This window comes from Pituophis catenifer, unplaced genomic scaffold (genome assembly GCF_029215685.1).
Source record: "Pituophis catenifer annectens isolate HBS135680 unplaced genomic scaffold, rPitCat1.0.hap2 SCAF_1, whole genome shotgun sequence".
Taxonomy (NCBI): domain Eukaryota; kingdom Metazoa; phylum Chordata; class Lepidosauria; order Squamata; family Colubridae; genus Pituophis; species Pituophis catenifer.
The window spans coordinates 323,017,734-323,045,540 of NW_027256881.1; the positions used below are offsets into that span (position 1 = coordinate 323,017,734).

Genomic DNA, 27,807 nt, shown 5'->3' on the forward strand with positions numbered 1-27,807 from the left:
AACTTTTAAAAAACTCATGTTAAAGACTTATATACTCACTTCACTGTGAAATAGTCCAGGGCATAAAAGTAGCATCTAATCAATTCTCTACTCAGCTCACTCCCTCTGCCCAGGTTCCAACTCTTCTCAAAGGCTGTAGGAACTTTCCTTTGTTTTCCTTTTTAATTAAAGCTGAGAGTCCATGGATATCCAATGAAATCAGACACTCCAGCCTATTCTTTCTGGCTTTTTATTTGAAAGAAGCAAATTGCCTATTGATTAATTGAATGGTGGGGTAGCCATTAGTGTCCTCCCTTCCCAGTGAAATGTCATTCTCCTGTGTGTGCCCCCCCTCCCATCACCCCGACTCCTATATCTGTGCTTTCATTCCTCCTGAATTGGGTGCAATCCAGCTTCTTTTTCCTCCAAGAAAAACTTCAGAAAAATCCTGGAGATGTTCAACAAATGCAATCCCATGAAGATGAAGATCAGAAAAAAAAGGGGGTAGTAAGCTTCGATCTCTCACCAAGCATTATTTCTGTATTTTAAAAAATTATTTGGTTCTTTTTGCAAAGATTCATAAGGATACAACTGAAAGATGGAACCTCTGAGAATGTAACTGGAGTTTCATGTTATAAATAATATACTGAAGCGTGAAGGATGCAGGTGTTATAAGAGTGAAGATATAAATAAATCAATTTAAAAAAAAAGATCTTATTTGCCCTCCAGATATTACTGAATTACAACTCCCGGTATCCTTCATTACTGGCTCTCTGGCATTTGAAACAATACCTGGACCAGATATAAACCTAAGGTTTCAACAACCTTAAGATGTGTGGACTTCAACTTCCAGAACTCCCCAGGAAGTTGGCTGAGGAATTCTGGGAGTTGAAATTCACATATCTTAAAGTTGCTGAAATAAGAAACACTGACCTAAAGGAATAGAGATTCCATATACAGATAGTCCTCAAATGTTGTGGTCCGCCAGCAGCCTGCGGAGCTGGCAGCAGAGTCGGACAATGAGGAGGCTGATGTTGTGGCCCGCCAGCGGCCTGCGCGGATCATGGCTGATCCCGACGATGAGGAGGCTGGTGTGGTATCGCGCCAGCAGCCTGCGCAGCCGGCGCTCACGTCAGGCAGCGAGGAGGCTGAAGAGGATGTGGTGCCAGAGCCAGAGACTCAGCCAGGGCCTTCAGAACCTCCAGAGGCTGCTTCTAGTGGAGAGAGCGAAGTGGAGGAGCCTCTCCTCAATGCTCGAGCACACAGGGCTGCCAAAAGGCAGGAGTGGCTACTCAGGAGGAGGAGGTCTCCTCGAGAGTAAGACTTGAGGATAATTGGCCACTCCCTTAGCCTATTTAAGTCACACATGGTTAGTAAGTTTCTTGCTGGAAACAACTTGTAATTATCATCAGAGCATTTTTGGAAAAGTCTTATCGTATTTTGTTTTCTGGGCTGGTTGCCAACCTTTGCCGGACATTGGTTTATTCTTGCTACTTAATAAATTTGATAAGGACCATTGGTGTGTGTCAATATCCTCAGAAATCCGGAGCTAGGGCAGAACAGCTGGGGAGGAACATGGGCCAGTCCTGGAGTCTGGGGAAAGCCCAGACGAGGGCTCTGAGTCGGAGGCAGAGATGGAGCCAGGGCCATCTAGGAGTGATGCGCGGACTCTGGAGCCCCCAGAGCAGGGGTGAAATGCTCCCGGTTCGGACCGGCTCGGGCGAGTAGGTAGCAATGGCGGCAGGCAGTTCGGAGAACCGGTAGCAAAAATCCCTGCCCCCGCCCCCCATGCCCAGCTGAGCCGCGCGATCATCAGAGCCTTTTTTTTTCTTTTAAATGTCTCTGACGAGCCAAGCTGAGTTGCCTGCTAATCAGGCAACTCAGCTTGGATCGCCAGAGCTATTTAAAAGAAAAAAAGTTTTTTCTTTTAAATGGCTCTGACGAGCCAAGCTCTGACGATCCCAGCTGAGTTGCCTGCCGATCAAGCAACTCAGCTGGGATCGTCAGAGCCTTTTGAAAGCATTTTTTTACATGGTTTTACATGTAAAAAATGGTTTTAAAAGTAAAAAAAAAATGGCCACGCCTACCCAGTCACATTACCCTCACCACCAAGCCACGCCCACAGAACCAGTAGTAACAAATTTTAGATTTCACCCCTGCCCCAGAGTCAGACAGCAGAGAGGTAGAGGAACAGGAGGAGCCTGTTCCTAGTGCACACAAGCACAGAGCTGCCAGAAGGCAAGAGCAGCTAAAGCAAAAGGAACAACTCGGGAATAAGGTCAGGAGATGATTGGTCCCTCCTATAAGGCTTAAAAGAGAAACAAAGGCACTTGGGGCCTTTTGCAGGAAAGCAACATTGCTAACTCTGTTTCCAGTCGGCGTCTCTTGTTTGTTTCTGAACTTCAAGTAAGGGCCTTGGCAGGGTGTCACAGAAGATAAAGTTTGATGATTATCCCAAAGGACTTCTTCTGAAGGACTTTTTTTGCAACTAATTGGGACTCAGCTGGGAATGAACATAATTCTCAGCTGCTACAATAAAATAGGGTTATTTGGGACTAATTGTGTCTTGTAAGCCTAGGTTACAACATCAATTTATAACAGTTCATTTAATGACCGTTCAAAGTTACAACAGCACCAAAAAAAGGGACTTATGGTCATTTTTCACACATACATTTCTTACAGCATCCCCATAGTCATGTGATCAAAATTCAGATGCTTGGCAACTGACTCACTATTTATGACAGTTACAATGTCCCAAGGTCATGTGATCACGTTTTGCAACCTTCTGACAAGCAAAGTTAATGGGAAAACCAGATTCACTTACCAACTATGTTACTAACTTAACAACTACAGTAATTTATTTAACAATTGTGGCAAGACAGGTCATAAAATGGGGCAATGTTCACTTAAAAACTCACTTAGCAACAGAAATTGGGGGCTCAATTATGGTCATAAGTTGAGGACTACCTGCAATTTTCATGGCAACAAAAGATACATAGTTTGACACTGCCTTTTTCTGCTTTAGTTTGTTTTTAACGTCTTAATCTACCCTAAAGCCTTGTTCATTCAGGGAGCCTCTTATATAAATTTTACCCATTTTTAACCTTGCTTAGGTTTTTTTTCCCCCAAGATCAGCCAAGGTCAGCTGGGTGCTGCTGTCTGCTGCTTCTGGACTAGCCGTGCGATTGATCAAATGCAACTCCCAGAGCCACATGCAAAATATGTTCCCAGATCAATCAGTGAATATTCATCTCAGATTGGAATGAACACTGAATCCACTGATGGTTTTTGTCTTCCTAAAAAACTGCTTCAACTCCAAGCTCCTCAGAAGATTACAAGCTTAAAGAAGATTCAAGAAGGGGCCCGTATTTCTGCCTAATCCTTTCCCTTTCTGCTATCTTTTCAAATCAAATTCATCACTCCTTCTCCAAGCTTCCTACAAAAGTACATAGTCAAAACAAAAGGAATGCAAACAGATGAGTTCTCCCATTCCACTTTGCCAATTACAATAACTTTGTTTAAATTTGCAAGCCAACAATGTTGTTTATAGTTGAAAACAAAAACAATGAAGAAAAGACTCAAGGGAGTGCAGAATTATTCTGTCCAGGCTATGATAAGATCTCATGGTTTCTCCTTCGACAAGTGGGGTTCCCTCCCTCCCCCGAGATCATTGGGAAATTCTGGGAATTTAAGTCCACATATCTTCAGGTTGAGAAACATTGCTCTAAACCAGGGGTCCTCAAACTACAGCCCACGGGCTGCATATGACCCGTCGAAGCCATTAATTTGGCCCAGCAAGGACCACAAGGCTGATCCATCCACATCACCCCGTCTACCCGCCGGCCCCCACCCTTCGGCCGAGCGCAGGACTTACCTTTGCAAGCCCCGCAGGCTGGAACTGGAAGGTAAGGTCCACATTTTTGGCCCTCAGAGTGCTTCTGGAGGTGGGAGAAGTGAAAAACTAGGCGTGTGGATGCCCTGGGAGGCCAAATATGGGCCGTTTTAGCCTGTTTTGGGGCTACAGAGTTTTTCTGGAGCCAGGGGAGGTGGAAAATGGGGTGTACCTCAAGTAGCACTCTGCAAGCCAAAAATGGGGTGCACAGGCCACCCGGGGCATCACCACACCCTGTTTTTCACCTCCCCCACCTCCAGAAGAGAGACAGAGAGACAGAGAGAAAGAGCATGTGCAGAGCATCCATGATGACATCCAGGCGGGTGAGCGGAGCCTCCCACCACCACCACTACCGGTTCGCCCGAACTGGGGCAAACAGTTAGAAACCCACCACTGTTGAGGGGGTCACCTGATTATTTTATTTATTTATTTATTTATTTATTTATTAATCAAATTTCTATACCGCCCTACTCCCGAAGGACTCAGGGTGGTGAACAGCCAAGATAAAATACAGACAATACAAATATTAAAAATCCCTTAAAATTATTAAATATTTCGGCCGAAACACAGATTAAAACACCCAATTTATAAAATCACGAATTCAAAAATTTAAAATTTAAGAATTTAAAAGAGGGGAGTTAGGCCAGGCCATTTTGTTTTCTCATGTCAACAACAGCCAATGTACAGTAGTAGCAAAGATACAGAATAACAGAGTTGGAAGGGACCTTGGAGGTCTTCTAGTCCAACCCCCTGCTGAGGCAGGAAACCCTGCCTAGGGTTACATTGGACTAGTTGTGAGACCAACAGTTACAAACAATAAGTTATGCTACCCAAGGTAAACAATACCGCCTAATCACAATACCATATCAACAACGCTGCTTGTTTAACTTCTCTGCCCACACACCTGGGGAAACAGCTAGGCCTTCAAAATCTTAGGAAAGGGTAACAGGGTTGGTGCCACTGGATGTCCAGGGTGATGCTGTTCCACAAGGCAGCAGAAAAAGCACAACTCCTGATCCAACAAAATGACATTGTTCAATACAGGAGGAGGCATGCTCTCCCTGCTGGATCTGGTGAGAAGGAGCAGAAGCAATGGGAGAAATGTCCTACAAGGATCCTGGCCTTATGCCTTGTAGGCTTTTATAGGTAACAACCAGCACCTTGAATTGCACTCGGAAACCTACTGGGAACCAATATTATATGAGTACAGTGAAAATGCCAAAAATTGACTGCATAAATGCATTCCAGACTAGGTTCCCAATGCTTTTCAAGGGCAGCCCCATGTAGAGTCTGTTAGAGTAACACTGAAAGGGATGACAAAGGAATGGATTACCGCAAACAAGGCCTCTCAGTCCAGAAATGGGCACAATATGTAGAAGTCAAATCTTGCAAAAGCCCAGGTTATGGTTGGGGATAAACAGAATGAGGGGTCACTGAACTCTTCAATGAAAGATGGGATATACTATAAATTCAAATAAATAAATAGAGCTAAAACATCAAGAATGGAAATGTTTCTTCAATTCTACTTTGTTAGCTTGATCACTACCCACTAGCCACTACACTACATTTGATAACCAGCTAAACCAGGGGTGGGTTGCTACCGGTTCACCCTGGTTCGGGCAAACTGGTAGCGGCGGCGGCGGGAGGCTCCACCCACCCGCCCGGATGTCTCTGTGCATACGCAGAAGCTTCTGCGCATGTGCAGAAGTGTTGCGTGTGCGTGTGAGTGCACAAGCACGCAAGTGCCCATGAGCGCCCACGAGCAAACTGGTAGAGATTTGAATCCCACTACTGAGCCAAACCACTGAAGAATTGATAACTGCAATGAAAATAAGAACTTCCTTTTCAAGCATAGAGACTTTGCTGCCCAAACCTTCCACGTGTTACGTATTGCTTACCGAGCCCTTGGTTCTGTTGTTCCCATTCAATTGCGTTTGGTACATGATAGGATATTCCTGAGAGCTCTCCTGCAGGGCTTTCCAGACCTTCCAAGGGTTCCTGTGAGGTTTCCCCAGGAACAGTAAAACTGGAGAGGTCAGCATCATCTAAGTTTTCATCTATTAAACTGGGTTCTCTGTCGACGTCATTCTCTTCTTCATCCTCATCCATATCCTCCTCTTCCTCTTCTTCTTCTTCATCCTCCTCTTCTTCTTCTTCCTCTTCTTCCTCTAAAAGAGATAGGAATTAAAAGAAAGACGATACTGAAACAAACCATATTATGGCATTCATTGATGACAAGCAGGTTAATGAATTGATTTGTACTCCTTTTTTAATGAATTGAAGTAATGTTGGAAGATGCTTGAAATAGAGGCTATTGTCTTGGTTAATTAAAGTCTGTTTCTCAGCGAGTATCTACTGATAGCATCTGGAAAGTTCTAAAAATACAGATACTCGTCAAATACAAAGTAGTTTCTTTCTTCTTTTTCTCTTCTCTCATAATCTTGATGAAAACCTCTACCCACTTGTGAACTTAAGAGGAGGGCCTTTCCAGAGAGATACATTACAATCCTAATGTTGATTGGACCATTTGCCCAATGAGCGATACTCACACCACTAGAAGTAAAACTGTTTAACTTAATTGCAGCTTTTTAAAATTAAGTGAATGAATTTTTTGGGAAGCTTAACACACTTATTAGGGGACTTAATTTGTGGGAACAGAAAGGCAAATATTGTGCCACTGAAAATGATCACTTGGCTATATAATTCTGAATGCTCCACCTGAATCTGCAAAATGGATGCATGCAGCCTATTGGCCATAATGACTAACAATGATCTAGAAAATCTGCCCATGTTTGGTGACCTCCAGACCAGTGGTGGGTTGCTCCCGGTTCAGTCCATTTCTTGCGAACCGGTAATAATGGCAGTGGGTGACTCCACCCACCCACCCGGACATCATCATGAACAATCTGCGCACGCACAGAAGAGCATGCACACTCCCATTGCGAACCAGTAGCGGAGGTAAGTAGAACCCACCCCTGCTCCAGACATATTAAATATATTCTGTATATACAGTATATCCTACAACTCCTAGCCAGCATGGAAACAGCTTGTGGGCTGAGAATGCTAAGAGTTGGTCTAACACATCTGGAAGGCACTAGATTGGGATGCTAACCAAGCATAACAGTGTCTTTAAGAGACTCTTGCTCTTATGGACAGATGCAACTCTATTTGTACTTGCCCAATATCAGAATTTATTCATCATTATCCTGCATAATTTCTTCTTTCAATAAAAGCTTTTTTTCGTGCATACAATGAGGCTGCACAAGAGTCCATATTTTTAAAAATGAAATATGAATGCTATCCAATGAATTTTAGTACGTTCCTGTCCCCTTTATTTCAACCGAAAATAATTATATATCCTAGGTCAAACCAGCAGATATTTGACTGATCAATTCTCATACTTCCAGACATTGTGCAAAAGGATGAATGCAGTGATTTCATGCATCACAGAAAGAAATGCATTGGATTCTTGCTTGTCTCTAAAATATTTTGCTCTAACACTGCATTACCAATTACATTACATTCCTTGGTGTTAGAAACAAAAGGAAACATTGCCATCAGTTGGTCATAAAGAGGCCCTGCAATCTTCAAGAAAGTTCAGAAGAAAAATCCCAGTGAAGAAGGAAGACACTATAAGAGAAAATGCCAGCAATTCCATTTCCAGTATTTCCATTTTTTGTGTGTTCCTCTTGATAGTGTTTTAAAGTATCAAAATAAATACATAAATTTAAAGTTTACATAAAGTTACAGTTAAAAGTGATGGGATTAAAGTTGGTGTTTACTACAGATTTCTATCTTAGATTTTGGCAGAGCAGTATAGAACCCAATCAACATGGCATTTGTTTATATACTGCCTTTATTATTATTACAGCTTATTATTTATAAGGAATTATTATTTAAATAAAATATTTAATTTATAGCTTTTTTATTTGATAGCTTATTATCCTGATTTATTCAACTAACGAATTAGAAAAACATGTCACAGTAAAGGACAATATATGAATCTAGCCACACACTCCATCCAGCTCCCTCCACCCAAAGAAATAATTATTGCTCTATAATTAAGAAATATTTGATTTAATGAACAATTGTACAAAGGCTCTACAGATAGCCTTAAATAGCAAGATCCTCCTGACATTCCATACTCCTGGATTTTAACTTTTAACTTATTTTTGTTTCAACCTAGCTCCTTATACAGATGTACTGCATTTTTATATGGTTTTTATGTTTTTATATTTTGATTATATACCATTCAGCCACTCTGAGACCGAGATAGGTGGTGATTAATTTTGATAAATATTTTCAATATAAAAATCTGTTTATTTTTAGAAATGCATCACACAAAAGTATGAACTGTAATTAATGACAGAAAAAAAAACAACCTTAAGGACCCAGTTTTTAGGATGGTGGGATGGAGACATCAAGTCTGTTCTGTAGGGCAATAGATTCCAAATTGTTTTCATCCCTATAAATTCTACAGAATTACACCATCTTTGTTCAGATTCACAGTACAGTATGTGATGTCCATATCTAGATAAAATGTTAAATGATTTGTTCCAGGATTACACAGGCTGATATTCCTGGTCTCCAGAGAGAGGGAGGGAGGCATAATTGTTGCAAAATAAGACCACTCCAGTCACTGCTCCCATCCCTTTTTATTCTCCACAAATAAAACAGAGATATTCGTTTTGAAATAACTGATTATTTTTTAAAAAAAAAATACCAAATATGCTTGGCTATTACACCAGTGTAATGAAAAAACAGAAAAGCCTTACTGTTTTATGGTATAGATTTCCAATTGTAGCTGGATGGCAGCTGAGAACCGCCCTGAAGAAGTTTGCTCTTGTGAGATCTCACAGATGCCTGATGCCCTGTTCCTTTATTTTTCTTTTTAATATAAAACATTCTGGTACCTTTATCTCCACATGGTGCCTTCCAAATGTTTTGGGACTACAGCTCCCAGAAATCTTAACCAAAAACTTCCTTACATCAGCTGGTCACATCCTTGCCAAAACATCCACAACTCACATAGATATATGCCTTGGATATATACTCTTGGAGAAATATCCCTAAGAGTTAACTTCAGAATTTCCATCCCATTTGTAAGTTTTCTCTCCCTTCCCCGATTGAGGTTAATTTTTGTCTACTCAACCAGGACACTAAAATACCTCCAACTCCAAGATTTATTAAAGATAAAGGTTCCCCTCGCACATATGTGCTAGTCGTTCCTGACTCTAGGGGATGGTGCTCATCTCCGTTTCAAAGCCAAAGAGCCAGCGCTGTCCGAAGACGTCTCCGTGGTCATGTGGCCGGCATGGCTAAATGCCAAAGCGCACAGTTACCTTCCCACCAAAGGTGGTCCCTATTTTTCTACTTGCATTTTTTATGTGCTTTCGAACTGCTAGGTTGGCAGAAGCTGGGACAAGTAACAGGAGCTCACCCCATTACACAGCACTAGGGATTCGAACCACTGAACTGCCAACCTTTCGATCGACAAGCTCAGCATCTTAGCCACTGAGCCACCACGTCCCTTCCAAGGTTTATTATGAGATTGTAAATCCAAGTGATGCACACATGGACATGTTCAATAACACTGGATAGGCAAGACCCCAACGCTAAAAAAATAAGGAGCACTGATAATTAAGTGACAAGGAAGTACAAGACTACAAATGTGATCAGTTACAAATTAATTACAAAAAAAGAGAAAGTTTAGTCTTTGACTAAGCCTGAGTCTCTATTTTGTATCTGCTAAATGTCAAACCAGAGCTTCGGCTAGCTCTAATTGCCCTGATCAACTGCCCTGATCAGCTTAACCACGAATACTGTACAATATAGAAACTATTCTTCTTCTGAGCTCACAAGAACCAAAGAATCGTCACTTAAAATATTGGACGGCTTTGCACAACTGCAGGAACAGCAGCAGGCAGTGTCTCTGTGCTACTGTCCCATCGTTGCACCAAAATTTAATCAAACTCCTAGAAAAGTTCTCTCCTCGGAATAAATCTTGTCCAAAAAATCATTAATACATTAATTAAAACAGGTTGGTAATGATTACAGGAAAAGAAAAAAAACATGTAACTCAATTTAAAGAATGATTGCTAATTAAAAGTAGGAAGCTAACCCGATGTTATCCACAAGCAAGGAAAGCCATCTATGCCGCTTCATGTCCCCTTCTCCCTCCATGATTTATAAAGCATCTGTCCTTTAAGAGCTTAGTTAGGTACTTACTTTGTAAAAATGGAGAATCCAAGAGCAGAGGGAAAGGGCTCTAGGGGGTTATATGTTTAGGGGAGGGAGAGTTTAATCTTTCTACACTGTTCAGATTCACTTATGTGAAGTGGGTGGCCTCAAAAAATGGATGGATAAATGGATGGAGGGAGGCAGGCAGGCAGGCAGGCAGGCAGATATTCAAGCCTGGGCACTAGGTAGACTAAGAAAACTTGCCATTCATGCAATCTACTTTTTTTAATAAACATTACTCAGATCCATTTACCAGAAAATTAACTGATATGGATGTTCCCTGCTCTTCCCATCAGGCCCCTATCCTAATTTTTTCTACATTAGTTTACTTTTATTTTAGTCTGGTGGAAACATTTTTAAAGTTTTCACTAGGCTACAACAACCCTCCCCTTTTCATATTCTAAAACTTTGATCAGGCTTATCACCTTCTGGGATAGACAAGGTTCCTGTTATCTCCAGCTATCCCCCTCTTCTTGCCTCAGAAAGAATAACAAAGTTCAGAGTCCTTTGATTATGAAAAGACTTTGCAATAAGTGTTGAGAGTTTAACATCAGAATACAGAAATGAAGCTACTCCACTAGCATAGAAATATCTTGAGAGACATTTCCACCACGCTTGGAGATGCTGAATGTTATAACCATTAAGCCTTGGGTAAAGAAACAACTAAGATTATGGCATCCAGCCCTCTCAATTCCTGGCAAATAGATGGGGAAGAAATGGAGGTAGTGACAGATTTTATTTTCCTGGGCTCCAAGATCACCTCAGATGGGGACTGCAGCCAAGAAATTAAAAGACGCTTGCTCCTGGGGAGGAAAGCTATGGCAAATCTAGACAGCATACTAAAAAGCAGAGACATTACCCTGCCAACAAAAGTGTGTATAGTCAAGGCTATGGTTTTCCCAGTTGCAATGTATGGCTGTGAAAGTTGGACCATAAGAAAAGCTGAGCACCAAAGAATTGAGGCCTTTGAATTATGGTACTGGAGAAGACTCCTGCGAGTCCCTTGGACTGCAAGGCGATCAAACCGGTCAGTCTTAGAGGAGATCAATCCTGACTGCTCTTTAGAAGGCCAGATCCTGAAGATGAAACTGAAATAATTTGGCCACCTAATGAGAAGGAAGGACTCACTGGAGAGGAGCCTGATGCTGGGAAAGATTGAGGGCAAAAGAAGAAGGGGACGACAGAGAACGAGGTGGCTCGATGGAGTCACTGAAGCAGTAGGCGTGAGCTTAAATGGACTCTAGAGGATGGTAGAGGACAGGAAGGCCTGGAGGAACATTGTCCATGGTGTCGTGATGGGTCGGACACAGCTTCACAACTAATAACAACAAAAAGAAACTATGCAGTGTGAAATCTAGTCTAATTCTTATTTCATATGTTTACAGTTTACTCAAAAAACATTTTATTTACTTATTTATTTATTAAATTTATATGCTGCTCATCTTGCGGTTCAAGGTGACTCTGCGTTTAATCTGTTTGTGGCATGGTCATGCTGGATCAAGAATATTTGATTATTTTAAGAGATAGATGATAGGTAGGTAGGTAGGTAGGTAGGTAGGTAGGTAGGTAGGTAGGTGGAGAGAGAAAGAGAGAGAGAGACACCGAGGGATCTGCCTTCAAGTCAGTGCTTGCACAAGCCCATGCAACTTTCTAAGCAACATTTCCAGAACTAATTTATCATTGTCTTCTTCCTAGGCTAAGTGAAAATGACTACATATTCCAAAGCCATCCAGTTGGATTTTATGCATTAAGGCAAATTTAAGACTTACAACTTACTTACTAAATTTCAATCCCAAAAGAAGGTAGGTCCTGCATCTTGGACATGTTCTATATTCCTCGAAATTTGAGGAATTTCGATTCCAAATTGTTTCCCTATGATACACTCTTTCACCCAAGTTACAAACAATTAAACAGACATGAGAGTTTTAGTACTATATAAAGTAGATATTTGGACCATTAGACTCTCACAGTCAATTCCTGTTGGGGAGTATTCAGATTTTAAAGATCCCTGTTCAAATCATCTTACTTAAGTACCTTCTGATTCCAGCCTTTCCAGCCCATAAGTTGAAGCTGTGGTAATTCGGTGGGCAGCTAGAACTGTGGTTTGTCTTGTCGAAGATGCCAAAGAAGGCAGAGTCATTTCAGCTGGCACCCTCAGATCAGCCAGCGTTGCAGGAATATAGGTAACAGAAATGATCTCTTTATTCTCTAGGAGGGTGACAGGTTCTGGAAGCCAAGCAAGAATCACAAGTGAGACCTATAAGATTGCAAACAATGACTAAGAAAGAAGCTTCATATTATAATTTTCATCATCCTTAACCAATGGCTGGAGAGAAGAACCCCAGCTAATCCTAGCGGATGGAAATAGGTGAGAATGTATATTTCGTACATGTGGAAATTCTTAGCACATGAATTAAGGATGATTCCCAAATGTTTTGAAGCTGTTTGAATTGATACAAGAGAATATTTGTAGCTCAGGGTTGAGATGAGGGTCCTTGCTGCTCTCTGAGCTTCCTTTTTTCTTGCAGACATTTCATTACCCAAAAGGTAACATCATCAATGCTAGCTCTAGCACTGATGAAGTTACCTAGTTTGGTCTGCAAGAAAACAAGCAAGATCAGAGAGCACCAAGGACCCCTCATATTTGAATTGGTAAATACCTTTACTTCTCACAGTAAATAATTCCATGACTTCATTATGTGGTGTACAAGGAAGAAAAGTTCTTCCAGTGTACCTTGAATCTCTAACCCTCTCTTTCAATGGATGATCTTGAAATCTAATATTAGAGTTAAAAGAAAACTTCTACCATCTAGTTCAATATTTCTCAATCTTGGCAGCTTGAAGATGTGTGGACTTCAACTCCCAGAAGCTGTTCTGGCTGGGGAATTCTGGGAGTTGAAATCCACGCATCTTCAAGCCGCCAAGATTTAGAAACACTGATCTAGTTGATTGCAACTGTATTTAACATAATTTATTAATTTACTTGACAATTATCTTTCAGAATACATATCTCAAAATAGTTTATAATGTAAACTGCAAAATACAATAATACAAAAATTAAGAAAAACTACAAACACAAACATTATACAAATGCAAAAAAGAAATAAACAGTATAGCGTGCACTGATACATTAAATCTCCTAATACTCCAAAAGTATATAATTTGTGGTTTAAAAACTAATAAAAAGACTTTTTTCTACTCACCTCCTGCCTACTAATTGGGGTTATAAGAGCAGGGTTATTAGCTAGGACAGTCTTTCAATAGAAAACGTAATGTTTGAATGAACTGATATGAGATTTGGCATTCTTAAAACCATCCATTTTTTCATGACAATTAATATACTAAATTGCCTTACATTAGATCAGATTACAGATAGTCCCTGACTTACAACAGTTCACTTAGTGACCATTCAAATTACAACAGGACTGAAAAAAGTGACTTATGACCAGAGTGAAAACTTATGACTGTTGCAGCATCCCCATGGTTCTGTGATTTACATTCGAATGCTTAACAACTGACTCACATTTATGATGATTGCAGTGTCCCAGGGTCATGTGATCCCCTTTTGCAACCTTCATTGTTACTAACTTAACAACTGCAGTGATTCACTTAACAAATGTGGCAAGAAAAGTTGTAAAATGGGGCAAAACCCACTTAACAAATTTCTCATGTAGCAACATAAATGTTGGGCTCAATTGTGGTCGCACATCGAGGACTTCCTGTATTTCCCTCTCTAGCAAATTCGGATTTTTTTTCCTTGCAAGCATTAAACCATAGTAAACATAAAAATAACTCTTACGAGAGGACTGAAATTAATTCTGACTGTTATATGAAGGGGGTTCCAAGTTAACGCCCCCAATGAAAGAAGACTCTGAAGCTAGAACTTCCTCAAAGTTCCATTTTATTAGAGTTGTCATGTTGACACATCTGGGAAAACCCGAATCTGAGAGCTTCCAGGTTTTCCCCATCCATAGGAAAGTCCAAGTCCCTGCCCCAGCACCCACTTGTCCATCACATGGCCCAATCAATGCACCGTGAGCGGCGTGGTGGCCTAGCGGTGAAGCTAATCACCTCCCATTCAGAAGGTTGAGAGTTCAATCCTAGGTAGCGGTAGATGTTTCTTTCTCCCTGGGCGCAAAGAAAAACAATGTCTGCTGTGAACTCTACGTGTCGTCAGAAAGGGCATCCAGCCAGTAAATCTCAGCTCCATCCAGTCGCCCCAACTTACCCCAAATTAGTTCTGGGATGAGAGTCGTTAAAAGGGGAGGGTTGTCCATGCATGGCATAGCCCAGGTTGGGCATCCTATGGCCCACTGACTGTTATTGAATTACATTAAAATCTCCCAGAAGCTCCACTCAACTTGATGAATGGTGAGGGTTACCATGAGCAGTAATTCAGCCAGGCATGAAGTGTCAGACTTCTGCCTATCAGAATTAGAAGCAACCTTCCGAAGTCTCACATAGAAGGATCTCTCCCATCAACCATTCAACTGAAGTGTCACAAGATTGACTTAGAATTAAATTAAGGAGGAAAAATCCAACCAACCTTTATCTGCCACCATTTTCACTGGGAGATGGGTAGAAGGAGGAGACCCTGTAGGAGCAACTGTTTCTAATATCCTCAAGAGTTGGGCGGTGCTGGAAACTGTTGATATCTGAGTTGCCAACTCTATTTCTTTCTCCATCACGTTTTGTGATTCTGTAGTCTTCTGGGTAGGTAGGCCGGGTGATGGCACAGTAGCAGTACCAGGGAAGGCTGTGGCTGTTCCTTCAATAAAAAAGGGGATTGAAAAAGAGGTTGGAAACTATGGTTCTTGCTCATTTATTTGTTTATATTCTGTTTTTCAAAGGAAATTGTCTTCCCAATATATCTTCCATTATAATCGAACCATATAAATGTACATATATCACTATCACAGTTAATAATCACAAAAACAATTTAAAATATCAAATATAAGATATTTAAGACAGCAGCATTTAAAACATGAAGAAAAACAGAAGGAGAAGCTTTGAAGTTCCTATCTGACACAAGGAAAAGTGGATGCAAAACCCCATAGTTCACACTGCCTTCCAGATGTCACTGAACCAATTCTGAATATCCTTCCTATTAACCATGTTGATCAGATCTGATGTGCGCTCTAGTTCAACAGTGAGAGTTGAAGGTTCCCACTGCTGCACATGACTTCATGTGATCTCTGAACAATAACAATAAAAAGAGCATTTTGGAGTAGGTGGCAATAATAATTAGCAATAAAAGTAGAAAAGAGACACGGCAAGGCAAAGTATTATATGACTAGTACACAAAAACTAGCAGACAAAGCACATAGCAACTAGACCTGGCAATGGTTAAGAGCAGGAAAATTGAAGAAGACAGAAGGGTTAATTCTGGCTGCACAAGACCAAGCCTTAAGAAGAAATGCATACAAAGCCAAAATTTGTAGACAGCAACATAGAGCAAATGTCAACTCTGCATAGGAGCCGGGGGGGGGGGGACCTGGAAGCTTTCAGATTTGGGTTTTCCCAGATGTGCCCAATATGATATCTCTAATAAAATGGAACTTTGAGGAACTTCTAGCCCCGGAGTATTCTCTCATTGGGACATAATAGATATATATATATATATATATACAGGCTAAGAAAGGGATTAACATCCTAGATCTGCTTATTTCTAATTGTACAGGTAAAACTTTTGGAACCTTACTGAAACAAACATTCCCTGTCTAAAACCACTGAATGGCAACACAATATATTCAAACATTTGTTTAATTCTCAATTTGAACCTGATGTATTATCAGTTTATAATTATAAAAAGGATATCTATATTTTTGAGTACCGTGGATTAAATACAATTTTATTTAGAAGCAAAACAAACAATTCAGTTGTATCAACAATTGGGAAATGTTACAAACATAAATAATGATAATTATTAACAATTTCAAGTTTTCAAAAATATGTTTCTTATTATTTATTTATTTATTTATTGCGATTTATAATGAGGCTAATTCATCAAAACACCTTTTTTCAGGATTATTGGACTCTTCAATAGATGTTTAGAAGGGGGGTTCTATTCACAGGTATAATAAATCTGAAATCATCCCCTTTCTTAGGTATGAAACCCAGCTGGGTGACTTTGGACCAAATGTTGTCTCTTAGCCCAACTCACCTTACAGGGTTATTGTTGTGGCATTAGCGTTATGTATGCCATCTTGAGCTGTATAAAATAAAGGTGGGATACAAATCTAATAGTTATTATAATTTGAATGCACATGATTTACATATGTTTACATAAGAGCCATGGTGGCGCAGTGGTTAGAATGTAGTATTGCAGGCTGACTCTGCCTGTTGCCAGCAGTTCGATTCCAAGCAGCTCAAGGTTGACTCAGCCTTCCATCCTTCCGAGGTGGGTAAAATGAGGACCCAGATTGTTGGGGGCAATATGCTGACTCTGTAAACTGCTTAGAGAGGGCTATAAAGCACCATGAAACTGTATATAAGTCTAAGTGTTATTGCTATTGCTATATTTTCTTGTTGCTCTATACCGGATGAATGTTCATAACACTGTTAACAAGTTTTTGAGATAAGAATTAAATTATCTTAGCATGTTGTTAAAGCATATTCCTAACATTTGAATTCAACTGTTTATGAAAAACATTTGGGTTTATACATACATGGATTATAGCAAAAAATATTGTTAGGTGTTCCTGGAAATATGTAAATCCTTTTTATTTACATATATTTTACATATTTCCAGGAACACCTAACAATATTTTTACTAGGAAATTTGTGCACTCTGTATAAGGAACAGGTGCATGTTTAATTTGTGCAAAAGGGAACTTGACAATTCTGGAAAGAGATAACAGATGTGGCTGGTGCAGAAAAAATATTCTCAGGGTAACACAGATCACAGATTTCAAAACAAATTATGATGGAGACGTTGAATTTTCAATAACAACTGTATGTTCCACAATCTCAATTTTCTGATCAATTTTGAAAATTATCCACTAATTCTGGACAGCTCGGTAAATAAACTAATAGGCAAATAAGTTTGTTTTCTCTTATTTCTTTCCTTAGACTATTTGTGTGTAAATTCTGAGTTGTAAAGCGTACTGACTGAAAAGGAAATAACCTCCCACTTTCCAAACATCACATTTGTTTAATGAAGGGAAAAGAAACAAAAGATGATGACCCAACCCTTCCTGCCTCTGAAAAGCTCCCAAAATTTGTATTAACTCTTAACTCTTCTGAGATTCCAGACAAGGTGTATAATCTTGAATTGCTTATACAGTGGTACTTTGGTACTCAACTGCTTTAAAACTCATCAAATTTGGTACTCAACACATTTTGACATGAAAATTTTGTATTGTTTGTTTGGTACTTAACGCACAACCTAGAACTTGTCGGCGTTGGCTGTGTTGTGACTCACTACATTATTTCTACATAGGAATTATTGAGTCTGTCATCTGCACCTCTGTAACTGTCTGGTTTGGTTCTGCAACCCAACAAGACAGACACAGACTTCAGAGGATAATTAGAACTGCAAAAAAAAACAATTGCTACCAACCTGCCTTCCATTGAGGACCTGTATACTGCATGAGTCAAAAAGAGGGCTGTGAAAATATTTACAGACCCCTCGCATCCTGGACATAAACTGTTTCAACTCCTACCCTCAAAACGACACTATAGAGCACTGCACACCAGAACAACTAGACACAAGAACAGTTTTTTTCCAAATGCCATCACTCTGCTAAACAAATAATTCCCTCAACACTGTCAAACTAGTTACTAAGTCTGCATTACTATTAATCTTCTCATCGTTCCTATCACCCATCTCCTCCCATTTATGACTGTATGACTGTAACCTTGTTGCTGGTATCCTTAAGATTTATATTGACTGTTTCCTAATATGATTTGATTTCTTATTTGTTCCCTATGACTATCATTAATTGTTGTACCTTATGATTCTTGATGAACGTATCTTTTCTTTTATGTACACTGAGAGCATATGCACCAAGACAAATTCCTTGTGTGTCCAGTCACACTTGGCCAATAAAGAATTCTATTCTATTCTATTCTATTCTATTCTATTCTATTCTATTCTATTCTATTCTATTCTATTCTATTCTATTCTATTCTATTCTATTCTATTCTATTCTATTCTATTCTATTCTATTCTAATGGAAAAAAATTGTTTGGTACTTATCATGCCTCCTGGAACCAAATAACAATGAGTACCAAGGTACCATGTCTCCCCGAAAATAAGACCTGGTCTTATATTTGGGGGGGGGGGTTTCCAAAATAAACATTAGGGCTTATTTTCAGGGAAACACAATTTAAGGGTGATTAGTGCCACTGGGTGCCCCACCCCCTGATGTGCGCACAAGAGGCGGCAACTGCGCAGGGATTGACAATATCTGGTAGCAACTGCAGCCCACCAGTCCCTTAGTCAGCACATTCTGGGGCTGCACAGCCTGCGCTGCGCAGGTGAGTTGATTCCCTGTCCAAGTAGCAGACAGAGGCAGAGGTGCAGGGGGTAGGCAGGCGATCCGGATGCACCACATGGGCCACGGGAAAGCCAAAAGTCAGTAAGCCGGAGCAGGCAGCCAGCCACAGGAGGCTAGTCTTTGCACGGCAGCAACAGAAGTGCGGAGCAGAAGGAAGGTGATGCCAATGCACTGCATGGGCCGCAGGCAAGCCAAGAGACGTAAAGTTGAGCCTCCTGTGGCCGCCTGCCACTCCAGCCCACCAACTCTCGGCTTTCCCATAGCTCATGCGGCTCATCTAGATGGCATGCCTCCCGCTCTGAATCTGCCTCCACCTGCTGTTTGGACAGGTAATCAACTCACCTGCACTGTGCGGGTGGTGGGTGCTACTGGACACCATCAGCCCACGCGCGCTCGCCACTGCCTGTGCTGGCCACACCCACCCTTCATTAGGACTTATTTTGGGGGTAGGGCTTATAATGGGTGTTTAAAAATCAAGGTAGGTCTTATTTTTGGGGTAGGTCTTATTATTGGGAAAACATGGTAGCACTGTAACTTTAAAAACACTTTCTTATGACTGAAACAATTACAGAGGTGCAGAATTTTGGCAATTGAAATGTACTCTAGAGACTCTAAAACCATAAATTGAAAGAATAACTTTAGTGAATCTCTTGAAAAGTAAGAACTCTTTTGGTAGAACTCTAAGAGATAACTATTACTTCTCACAAGAAAGTAGAAATGAACCTGAATGCATTGATAATGTATTAAGAATTTTGATCGGCTTTTGAAAGGAAGTGAAGGTGAAATGATCCTTTTACAGGATTTGGTACAGTGAAATAACCTCAATTTTTATATCATGAATGTTCTTTATAGTGTAAGTCCATCTTTGATGCTCTGTATAGAAAAAAGCCCGCATGAGATGTTCTCACTATTACATACAGACTGGAGGTACAAGCTGCCCTACCAATTAAAACTAAAGTCCCAGTTGGGTGGCAAATTATTTTCTCAGATCCATACTGTTTACTTTTATTCAGTCCAGATGGTTCTTTCAAATGGAACAGAAAAGCAAAACATGGCTTCTTACTTGTGAAAATGCAGCAAACCTATTTTCTGGAATTTAATTTGATAAATATGGCAACTTCTGAATCCACCTTGTTGAGAATAGACTTTTTAAAATTACTTATAAAGAATTGCAATTGATTTGATTACACTGTAGTTTTCTCAATATTTGTTGATCAGGTAAAAATATCTTTTCTACAGTTTTAACTCTCAACAGCTCTATTTCAACAATATGAAATGAAACTGAAAAAAGATGTTTAATATCTTTACTGAAGAAGAAAGTCCAGGAGTTTATGGTGGTAAGGCTTTCAACATTAAAATCTTCGACTCAACAGTTACGTGATGGGGTAAGCTCCCATCCTCCTCCCAGCTCCCACCAACCTAGCAGTTTGACAGCATGCAAATGCAAGTAAATAAATAGGTACCACTTTGGTAGGAAGGTAAGATGATGCATTAAACTATGATGGCCACCTGACCACAGAAATATCTTTGGACAGCCCTGGATCAATGGCCTTGAAACGAAGATGAGCATTGCCCTCTACAGTCAGCAACGACTAGTGCAAGAGTCAGCAACCCGTGGCTCTGGAGCCACATGTGGCTCTTTCATCCCTCTGCTGTGGCTCCCTGTTGCTGCTCTGCTCCACAATTGATAAGTTTTCAGTTAGGACAAGTAGAGGAAAAAGAATGCAGGAGGAGGAGGAGGAGGAGGAGACTATGAGGGGGAAACTGGACTTCCGGTTGACTCCAGAATTGAACAGGGGCTTCCAGTTAGGACCTTTGTGGCTCTTTGAGTGTTTAAGGTTGCTGACCCCTGGACTAGTGGAATAAAATCCACAGGGGACTCTCTTGAAATAACTGGAAATATTTTGGGGTTGTGATGCAAAGAAAAAATGGACTAGAAAAAATGACTTTGTTGCCAAGGTTTAGGGAAGTAGAAGAAGGAAGAGATAACAGATGAGACAAATGGATGGGATTGGGGACACATTTAAGTTACAGGTTTTCACTGGGAATAGATTTGGATGGTGGATGTCTGTCCATACAGTCACCATGGATTGGGCCTAACTCCATAGCCCTAATTACCTTTCTGCATTTAATAACCTCGGTGTTTTCCAAAGCTCTTTCTCTTGTGGAACAATTCTACTCGGCATAAAACTTAATAACATGATAGAATGTATGCAGTTCAGAAAAACTAATATTGAAATAAATGTGTTAATTTTTAAAGTGCCTCAAGACTCCTTGTGGCTTTTGAAAAAATAAAGGAGGCACACCTTCTAAAGAACAAGTGCACTTTATTTTACTTCTCAAAGGTTAAGGAAGACTTTTCTCAGAATCTTCTGCAGTTTTGAAAAAAAAATGTAGCCAAAAGAGATCCTCATCTCTGTATCAGATTACTGAAAAAATGAGTACATAAGTTTTGGCTATATAGTTTATGACCCAGATGATCACACTCTGTTCTCTAGTATTGAGTACAAAGGGATATTTAGAGGGTATCTATCATTAAGTCCCATTAGGGTCTTAGGGGGTTCAGGCAGCCATCCTGCCACAATGCTTTCAAAGAGTTCATTCATTTAGGATTATTTTTGTTAAATTGGTTCCAACTTGGACTCAGGCCCATCCACAGTTCACTGCAGCAGCACAGAAGCAGCCAAAATATCCAAGGGAATCCAAACACTGAAGCGAGGCTGCAGAAGACAGTCTGCCAAAATTCCCAAGTAGCAGCAGAGCAACTAGAGGAATTGCTAGCTGCTAGCAATAGAAAGTGAAGGTTAATAAATGCTCTCCATCCTTTCAAAAGGTGTTATTATACAATGCAGTTATATAAAACCGTTTCAAATTTTTGAAAATAATTTGGAAAAAAAAAGAAAAGTCAGACAATAGGAAAATGGATTCAGTTCCCCAACTCTAGCATCATATACACTCAGGGGATAGGTTTACCTATTACGTAATGTGGTTTTGTTGGTTGGGTTTACAGTGTAAACTCAGGAAATACTGAGCCTTTTGTGGACTTTTCAATAAATCAAGAGTGAACCACCTACAACCAGCATGTCGGCCCCGGGCGGCATCTTTTCTTTGGATCTTCAGGGCTGCCACATTTAGCGCTGTGGGAACCTGGGAGGGGGGAATTGCATGGAGTGGTGGAGATATCTAGCCATAATAACATTCATTTCTCTGAGAGTCAAGGACTTTTGGGCTGCACCTGGAGGGGCGTGACTGGGAGGCATCTCCAGTTGTGACGGTGCTTTGATTGGATCAGGTGATGGACATGTGGGTGCAGGGGAAGGGATTTTGACTTTCTTTTGGGTGGGGAAAACCTGGAAGCTTTCAGATTCGGGTTTTCCCAGATGTGCCAATAAGGTAAAGGTAAAGGTTCCCCTCGTACATATGTGCTAGTCGTTTCCGACTCTAGGAGGCAGTGCTCTTCTCCGTTTCAAAGCCAAAGAGCCAGCACTGTCCGAAGACGTCTCTGTGGTCATGTGGCCCGCATGATTAAACACCAAAGGCGCACGGAACGCTGTTACCTTCCCACCAAAGGTGTTCCCTGTTTTTCTACTTGTATTTTTTACGTGCTTTCGAACTGCTAGGTTGGCAGAAGCTGGGACAAGTAACGGGAGCTTACCCCATTATGCGGCACTAGGGATTCAAACTGCTGGATTGCTGACCTGTCGATTGACAAGCTCAGGGTCTTAGCCACTGAGCCACCGCATCCCTAAATGTGCCAATATGACATCTCTAATAAAATGGAACTTTGAGGAACTTCTAGCCTCGGAGTCTTCTTTCGTTGGGGGTGTTACTTGGAATGTGACCCATCCTCCATATAGAATCCCTCAGCATGCCAAGATCAAGCTGTCAAAATGGAAGAGCAAAAAAATAATAAATCTAGACTTAGACTTAGATTTAGACTTAGACTCTTTGGGTACCTTCCAGAAATACTCGATTATTAGACTGGTTGGGAATGATGGAAGTTGCATCAGGAGGCTTTGTGTCAGAAAGAGCAGTTTCGAAGAAAGCCATAAACTTAATTTGGAGGGGGGGGAAATAATTGGAGCCACATGAAGTCCAGGGATTGTCTCCCCCACCCCTGCAAAAAAGTATATAAAGAAAAAAAACAAAAGAAACTCATCTAAAGAAAAATAAAACAAATGTTCCTATCTAGGCAGGATCTTAATTAGATGGAAGTAAAGAAAGTGCAGCATTGAGTCAAAGCACAGGACTTGCCAAGCTCAGCATATACATCAGGGGTGAAATCCAGCAAGTTCTGACAGGTTCTGGAGAACCGGTAGTGGAAATTTTGAGTAGTTCGGAAAACCAGCAAATACCACCTCTGGGCTGGCCTCAGAGTGGGGTGGGAATGGAGATTTTGCTATATCCTTCCCCCAGGAGTGGGGAGGGAATGGGAATTTTGCAGTATCCTTTCCCTTGGAATGCGGTGGAAATGGAGTTTTTGCAGTATCCTTTCCCTGCCATGCCTACCAAGCCACACCCACGGAACCGGTAGTAAAAAAAATTGGATGTCACCACTGATATACATACGATAATACAGTATAGGGAATCCTCAACTTACAATCACTACTGAGCCCAAATTTTCTGTTGCTAAATGAGACAGCTGTTAAGTGAAATTTGCCTTATTTTACGACCTGTCTCGCCACAGCTGTTAAGTGAATCACTGCAATTGGTAAGTTAGTGACACAGTTGTTAAGTGAATCTGACTTTGCTCGTCAGAAGGTCGCAAAAGAGGATTACGTGACCCCGGGGCACTGCAACCCTCATAAATATGAGTCAGTTGCCAAGCATCTCAGTTTTGATCACATGATCATGGGGATGCTGCAACGGTCGTAAGTGGAAAATGGTCATAAGTCAACTTTTTTCAGTGCTGTTGTAACTTTGAGCAGTCACTAAATGAACTGTTGTAAGTCGAGGACTGCCTGTACTATTTCTCAGCCCCCAGCTTTAGGGAATATAAATATTAAAAAAATATTTCTCTCCTTTTCTTATGTGTGTTTATTTTATCATAGCTTAGGTACTCCTCAAGTTATGAGCATACTGGAGCCTGGCCATTATAGTAATAAGTTGTAATGGTCATAAAACGGATTGGTCACGTGACCAACCTGATTTTATGAACCTTTTTTGCAATGGTCATTAAGCCAATGCCATGGTCGTTAAGCAAACCTGTTATTCACTATTGTGTGGTTTCGCCAAAATCCCGAAGTGTCAGTTTTGGACAAAACTGTTGTAAAATAACAGGCATGTTACCAGGGGGGCGCTGCAAATGACTGTGAATTCAGCCTTGCCAAGCTCCTGAAGTGCAGTCACATGACTATGGGGCAGGCGACCGTCAGAACGTCGGATCTGGGTTGCGAGCCCCCTTTTGTTAAGTCCATTGTAACCTTGAATGGTCGCTAAGCGACCAGTCGCAAGTAGAGAACCACCTGTATATGAAGTATCTTTTATTTTATGTACACCGAGAGCGAGCCTATGCACCAAGACCAATTCCTTGTGTGTCCAATCACACTTGGCCAATAAAGAATTCTATTCTGTTCTGTTCTGTTCTGTTCTGTTCTGTTTTGTTCAATTCTATATACATTGCATACCTTCTCATTGTGGGAAGGTCACCAAAATCATCCTCTCCAATTTGGGGTCTGACTAGGAATTTGGGGGATGGAGATGCAATCTCACATCAACTGGAGGGCATTAGGTTAAGGAAAGCCAAAGTACAGATGTTGCTTTGCCATAGGTTAGAAAGGAGAAGTATAGCGAAGGGGAAGAGAGGCCTTCTGGAATGTAATTTAACAGATTTGGCTTATCAAATTTGGCCTATACTGAGTTGTGGTGGCGCGGTGGTTAGAATGCAGTACTGCAGTACTTCTGCTGCCTGCTGGCTGGCTGCAATTTGGCAGATCAAATCTCACCAGGCTCAAGGTTGACTCAGTCTTCTATCCTTCCGAGGACAGTAAAATGAGGACCCAGATTGTTGGGGGCAATAGGCTGACTCTGTAAACCACTTAGAGAGGGCTGTAAAAGCACTGTGAAGCAGTATATAAGTTTTAGTGCTATTGCTATTGCTATTGCTATTGCTATTGCTATTGCTATTGCTATCAAGCAAAACTCAATCAAGAATGGATCATATGGGGGACCAAAAAAAGCCTAATAATCCAAAGGGCACTGGGGGTCAGAGTGAAGCTATGCTCAACCATTCTGAGCTACTCTGAAACTCTGCTCTGCCTGCATTTGGAAGTTTATAAGGAGCAGAAAGAAGGGAGCCTAAGCAATCTCTCAATTGCCCATCTGAAAAGGGAAAATATATTATTAAAAACAGGACTGTTATCAATTAAATCCCCGCTAAATATTTTAGGTAGACGAGGAACCTGAAAAAAGGAAGGATCATGTATAGCACCATTGCAGTATACACCATAAACTGAACAGTAGTCCATACTCTTAAGTTATCTTAAAACAAGAAGCATTGATGAGTGCAAATAGGGGGTGGGGGAGAGAATTACCTCTTAATTGGTGTCTTAAGGTTTGGAAGACATCTGATTTGGTTGCATCTGTTGTAGTTATAGTCTCAGGAAACAATCTAGACCTGATTATCACTGTTGGATCTACGTTTTCCCCTGGACTTTCAGACTGGGCTCCAACCTTCTCGAATGGATCAATCGTATGAGCAAGATTCAAGCTTGTATTGGCCAATTCCTCTACCTGCATGGGTATCTGGCCTGACCCATTCTGATTATCTTTGCTTCCTTTTGCTGTGGTTGCCAATAATCTTGGTGACGGGTCCTTTTTCACATCATCGTTCTCCTGTCCTGTTGGTTGCGCTATCTGAGGTTGGTTTATCTTCAGAGGATGCATAGCTTTCGCCTGGCTGGAAGGCTCTAATTTGGTATCATCCCACTCATCACTTAGCAGTAAGCCCGTAGTGGCCATCGTGGTAGGGCTTAAGATGCCTTTCAAGGGCCCTTGGTTCTCTGAGATTTCCCCTTCCAAATTTAAGGAGGCATCTGCAGGCAACGACCTGGGGTCTGTAGCAGCATCTGTGCCCATCCAGATTGTTGGGAAGCTATTTCCATCGGAACCTTTTGTCAAATCAACTGGTGGGCTCGTTGGAAGAAATGGATTCTTGAAGAGGTTGCTTGATGTTGGTGTAGCAGGAAAACTAATTATTACTTTGGGGATAGCTACCTGGGGATTGTCTGAAGGGTCAACATGGGCACTTTCCTCCAGACTGCCCAGTGTAAACTGATCTCCATCTAGTTTTCCTTCTCCCCCTCCTCCCTCCACTGTTTCTTTTGCAGAGCTAAGTGTATCATCTTCAACAAGAAGATCTGGAATTGTCACAACAGGGGCAATTAAAGCTTCCTGTGTCCCATTTTTATCCGGTTTTTCATTGGGCCCATTGAGACTGATTTTCCTTTCGCTTTCTGCAGCAATCTTCAGACCTGTGCTGGCAAAAGCATCCGTATCTGAGTGCTCCGAGGGATTGTGAACATGCAGAATGGTTGGTAAGGTTGTTTTTACAGTTGTGGCTCTGTTTAATGACCTCCTGGATGGCTCTACTGAGGCTCCGTAAAGGCTTTCAGATGCAGAAGCGCTGGCTATATTCATGGATGAGCTGAAGTTATCCTCTGGATTTGATGCATTTGTGTCTGCTAAGCTGTTCCCTGCTGGTGATGCCAGATGCAGTTGTCTTTCATGCCTTTCGTTCCCTTGTCTTAAAACAAGGCATTGCAGGCTGCCAAAGTTGAGTAGAATAAGGCAGAAGGCAAGGAACGCGTGATACCCCCTCACGCTGCTCATGTTCAAGGAAAAGTTTGCATGGAAGTGAGCAGAACAAATTATTTCAGTCATCAGCTCCTGCAGAATGAAGCAAAATAGAGCAAAACAGATTTCCATTCCTTTCAAATTAGTTTTTTTTTAATTAAATTGAAATATCATATAAAACTCTAATATTCATAGCTACTTTGCTATGATATAGACACATTATTATTGTAATGAAATTACTTTTGGTTTTTTTCCATCTCATTCAAAGCATTTCCTCTCTGAATTAAAAAGATGCATTTTGCAGAAGCTGGGCCTCAAAACTTCTGAACCAAGCTAATTGTGGCTGATTCAATAAACCCTGGCTAAGGAAACCATTGCTTTGTGCAATGTATGAACTCAATTATGATTGTCCTAACCCTAAACATCTTGATACCAGAATACTTGAAGTTTGTCTCCTTATATGAATCTCTCCAAAGTTGGAGAGCAAAGTCTCCATACATTAAAAAAAAATTCTGAGTGTCACTAAATAAAGTAAAAAAAAAGATGCTGTCTTGTGATAGAACCCAATTCATCTTTGACTGTTATGACAAAGAAAGCTTCTGATCAAAGCAGCTGTACATCATCTACGTAGATCAGAGGTTTCCAACCTTGGCAACATTAAGCCTGGAGGACTTCAACTCCCAGAATTCCCCAGCCAGCAAAGCCAGCAAAGGCAGCAAAGTTGAGATCCTCCAGGCTTAACATTGCCAAGGTTGGAAACTCCTGATCTAGAAAGCACATGCTTTAGATCAGGGGTGTCAAACTCATGATGAAACATTGCCATAATGTGATGTATCGCAAGTCCCCCCCCCACTTCGCTGTAACGGGGATGGGGATGGCCAGTGTGTGACGCAACTGGCCCATGGGCCGCAGGTTTGACACCCCTGCTTTAGATGGAAAAGAAAAGATCTTAAATTCTATCTGCAGCACCTCCAAGTAGGTTTAAGAAAACTCCAAGCTGAAATAAATAAGGGAAATGGACTATGACCTGACATGGTATGAGAAAGCATGCTTCTTATTTCATAGGAGACAAGTTGAAGCCTGCTGACTGAAAACTTTTAACGCTTGCTAAAATTTATAGTTTGAATGATATAGTTCCAACTTCTCCTTGGGATTTTATGTTTGTACAAAATGTGCAAACATTATTTTGCAAATACTGCTTTTGAATTTATTCATTTCTCAGTTTATTCTATTGATAGAGCCACCCAGTTTATAATTGTGTAAAATGCAGCAACATACACAATAGCTGAGAAACCAAACCAATCCCCAAAACAGTACATCAAGCTCTCACATGGCGCTCTCACCCCCATGCCTGGTTCATAACCAAGTCTTAAGGGACTTCCGAAAGCTAAAAGGGTTAGG

The 27,807-nt window shown here is 40.9% G+C and overlaps 1 protein-coding gene across 1 annotated transcript in view; it reads right to left on the reverse strand.

Moving 5' to 3' along the window:
- The window catches only part of ARMH4 (armadillo like helical domain containing 4), a 51,113-nt gene extending 24,620 nt beyond the window's left edge, over window positions 1–26,493 (reverse strand). The window contains 5 exon segments of the mRNA XM_070931654.1: window positions 5,770–6,039; window positions 12,146–12,337; window positions 14,658–14,879; window positions 16,275–16,322; window positions 25,146–26,493. Coding sequence (XP_070787755.1) covers window positions 5,770–6,039; window positions 12,146–12,337; window positions 14,658–14,879; window positions 16,275–16,322; window positions 25,146–26,493 — 2,080 coding nt within the window.
- Between the last annotated feature and the right edge of the window lie 1,314 nt (window positions 26,494–27,807).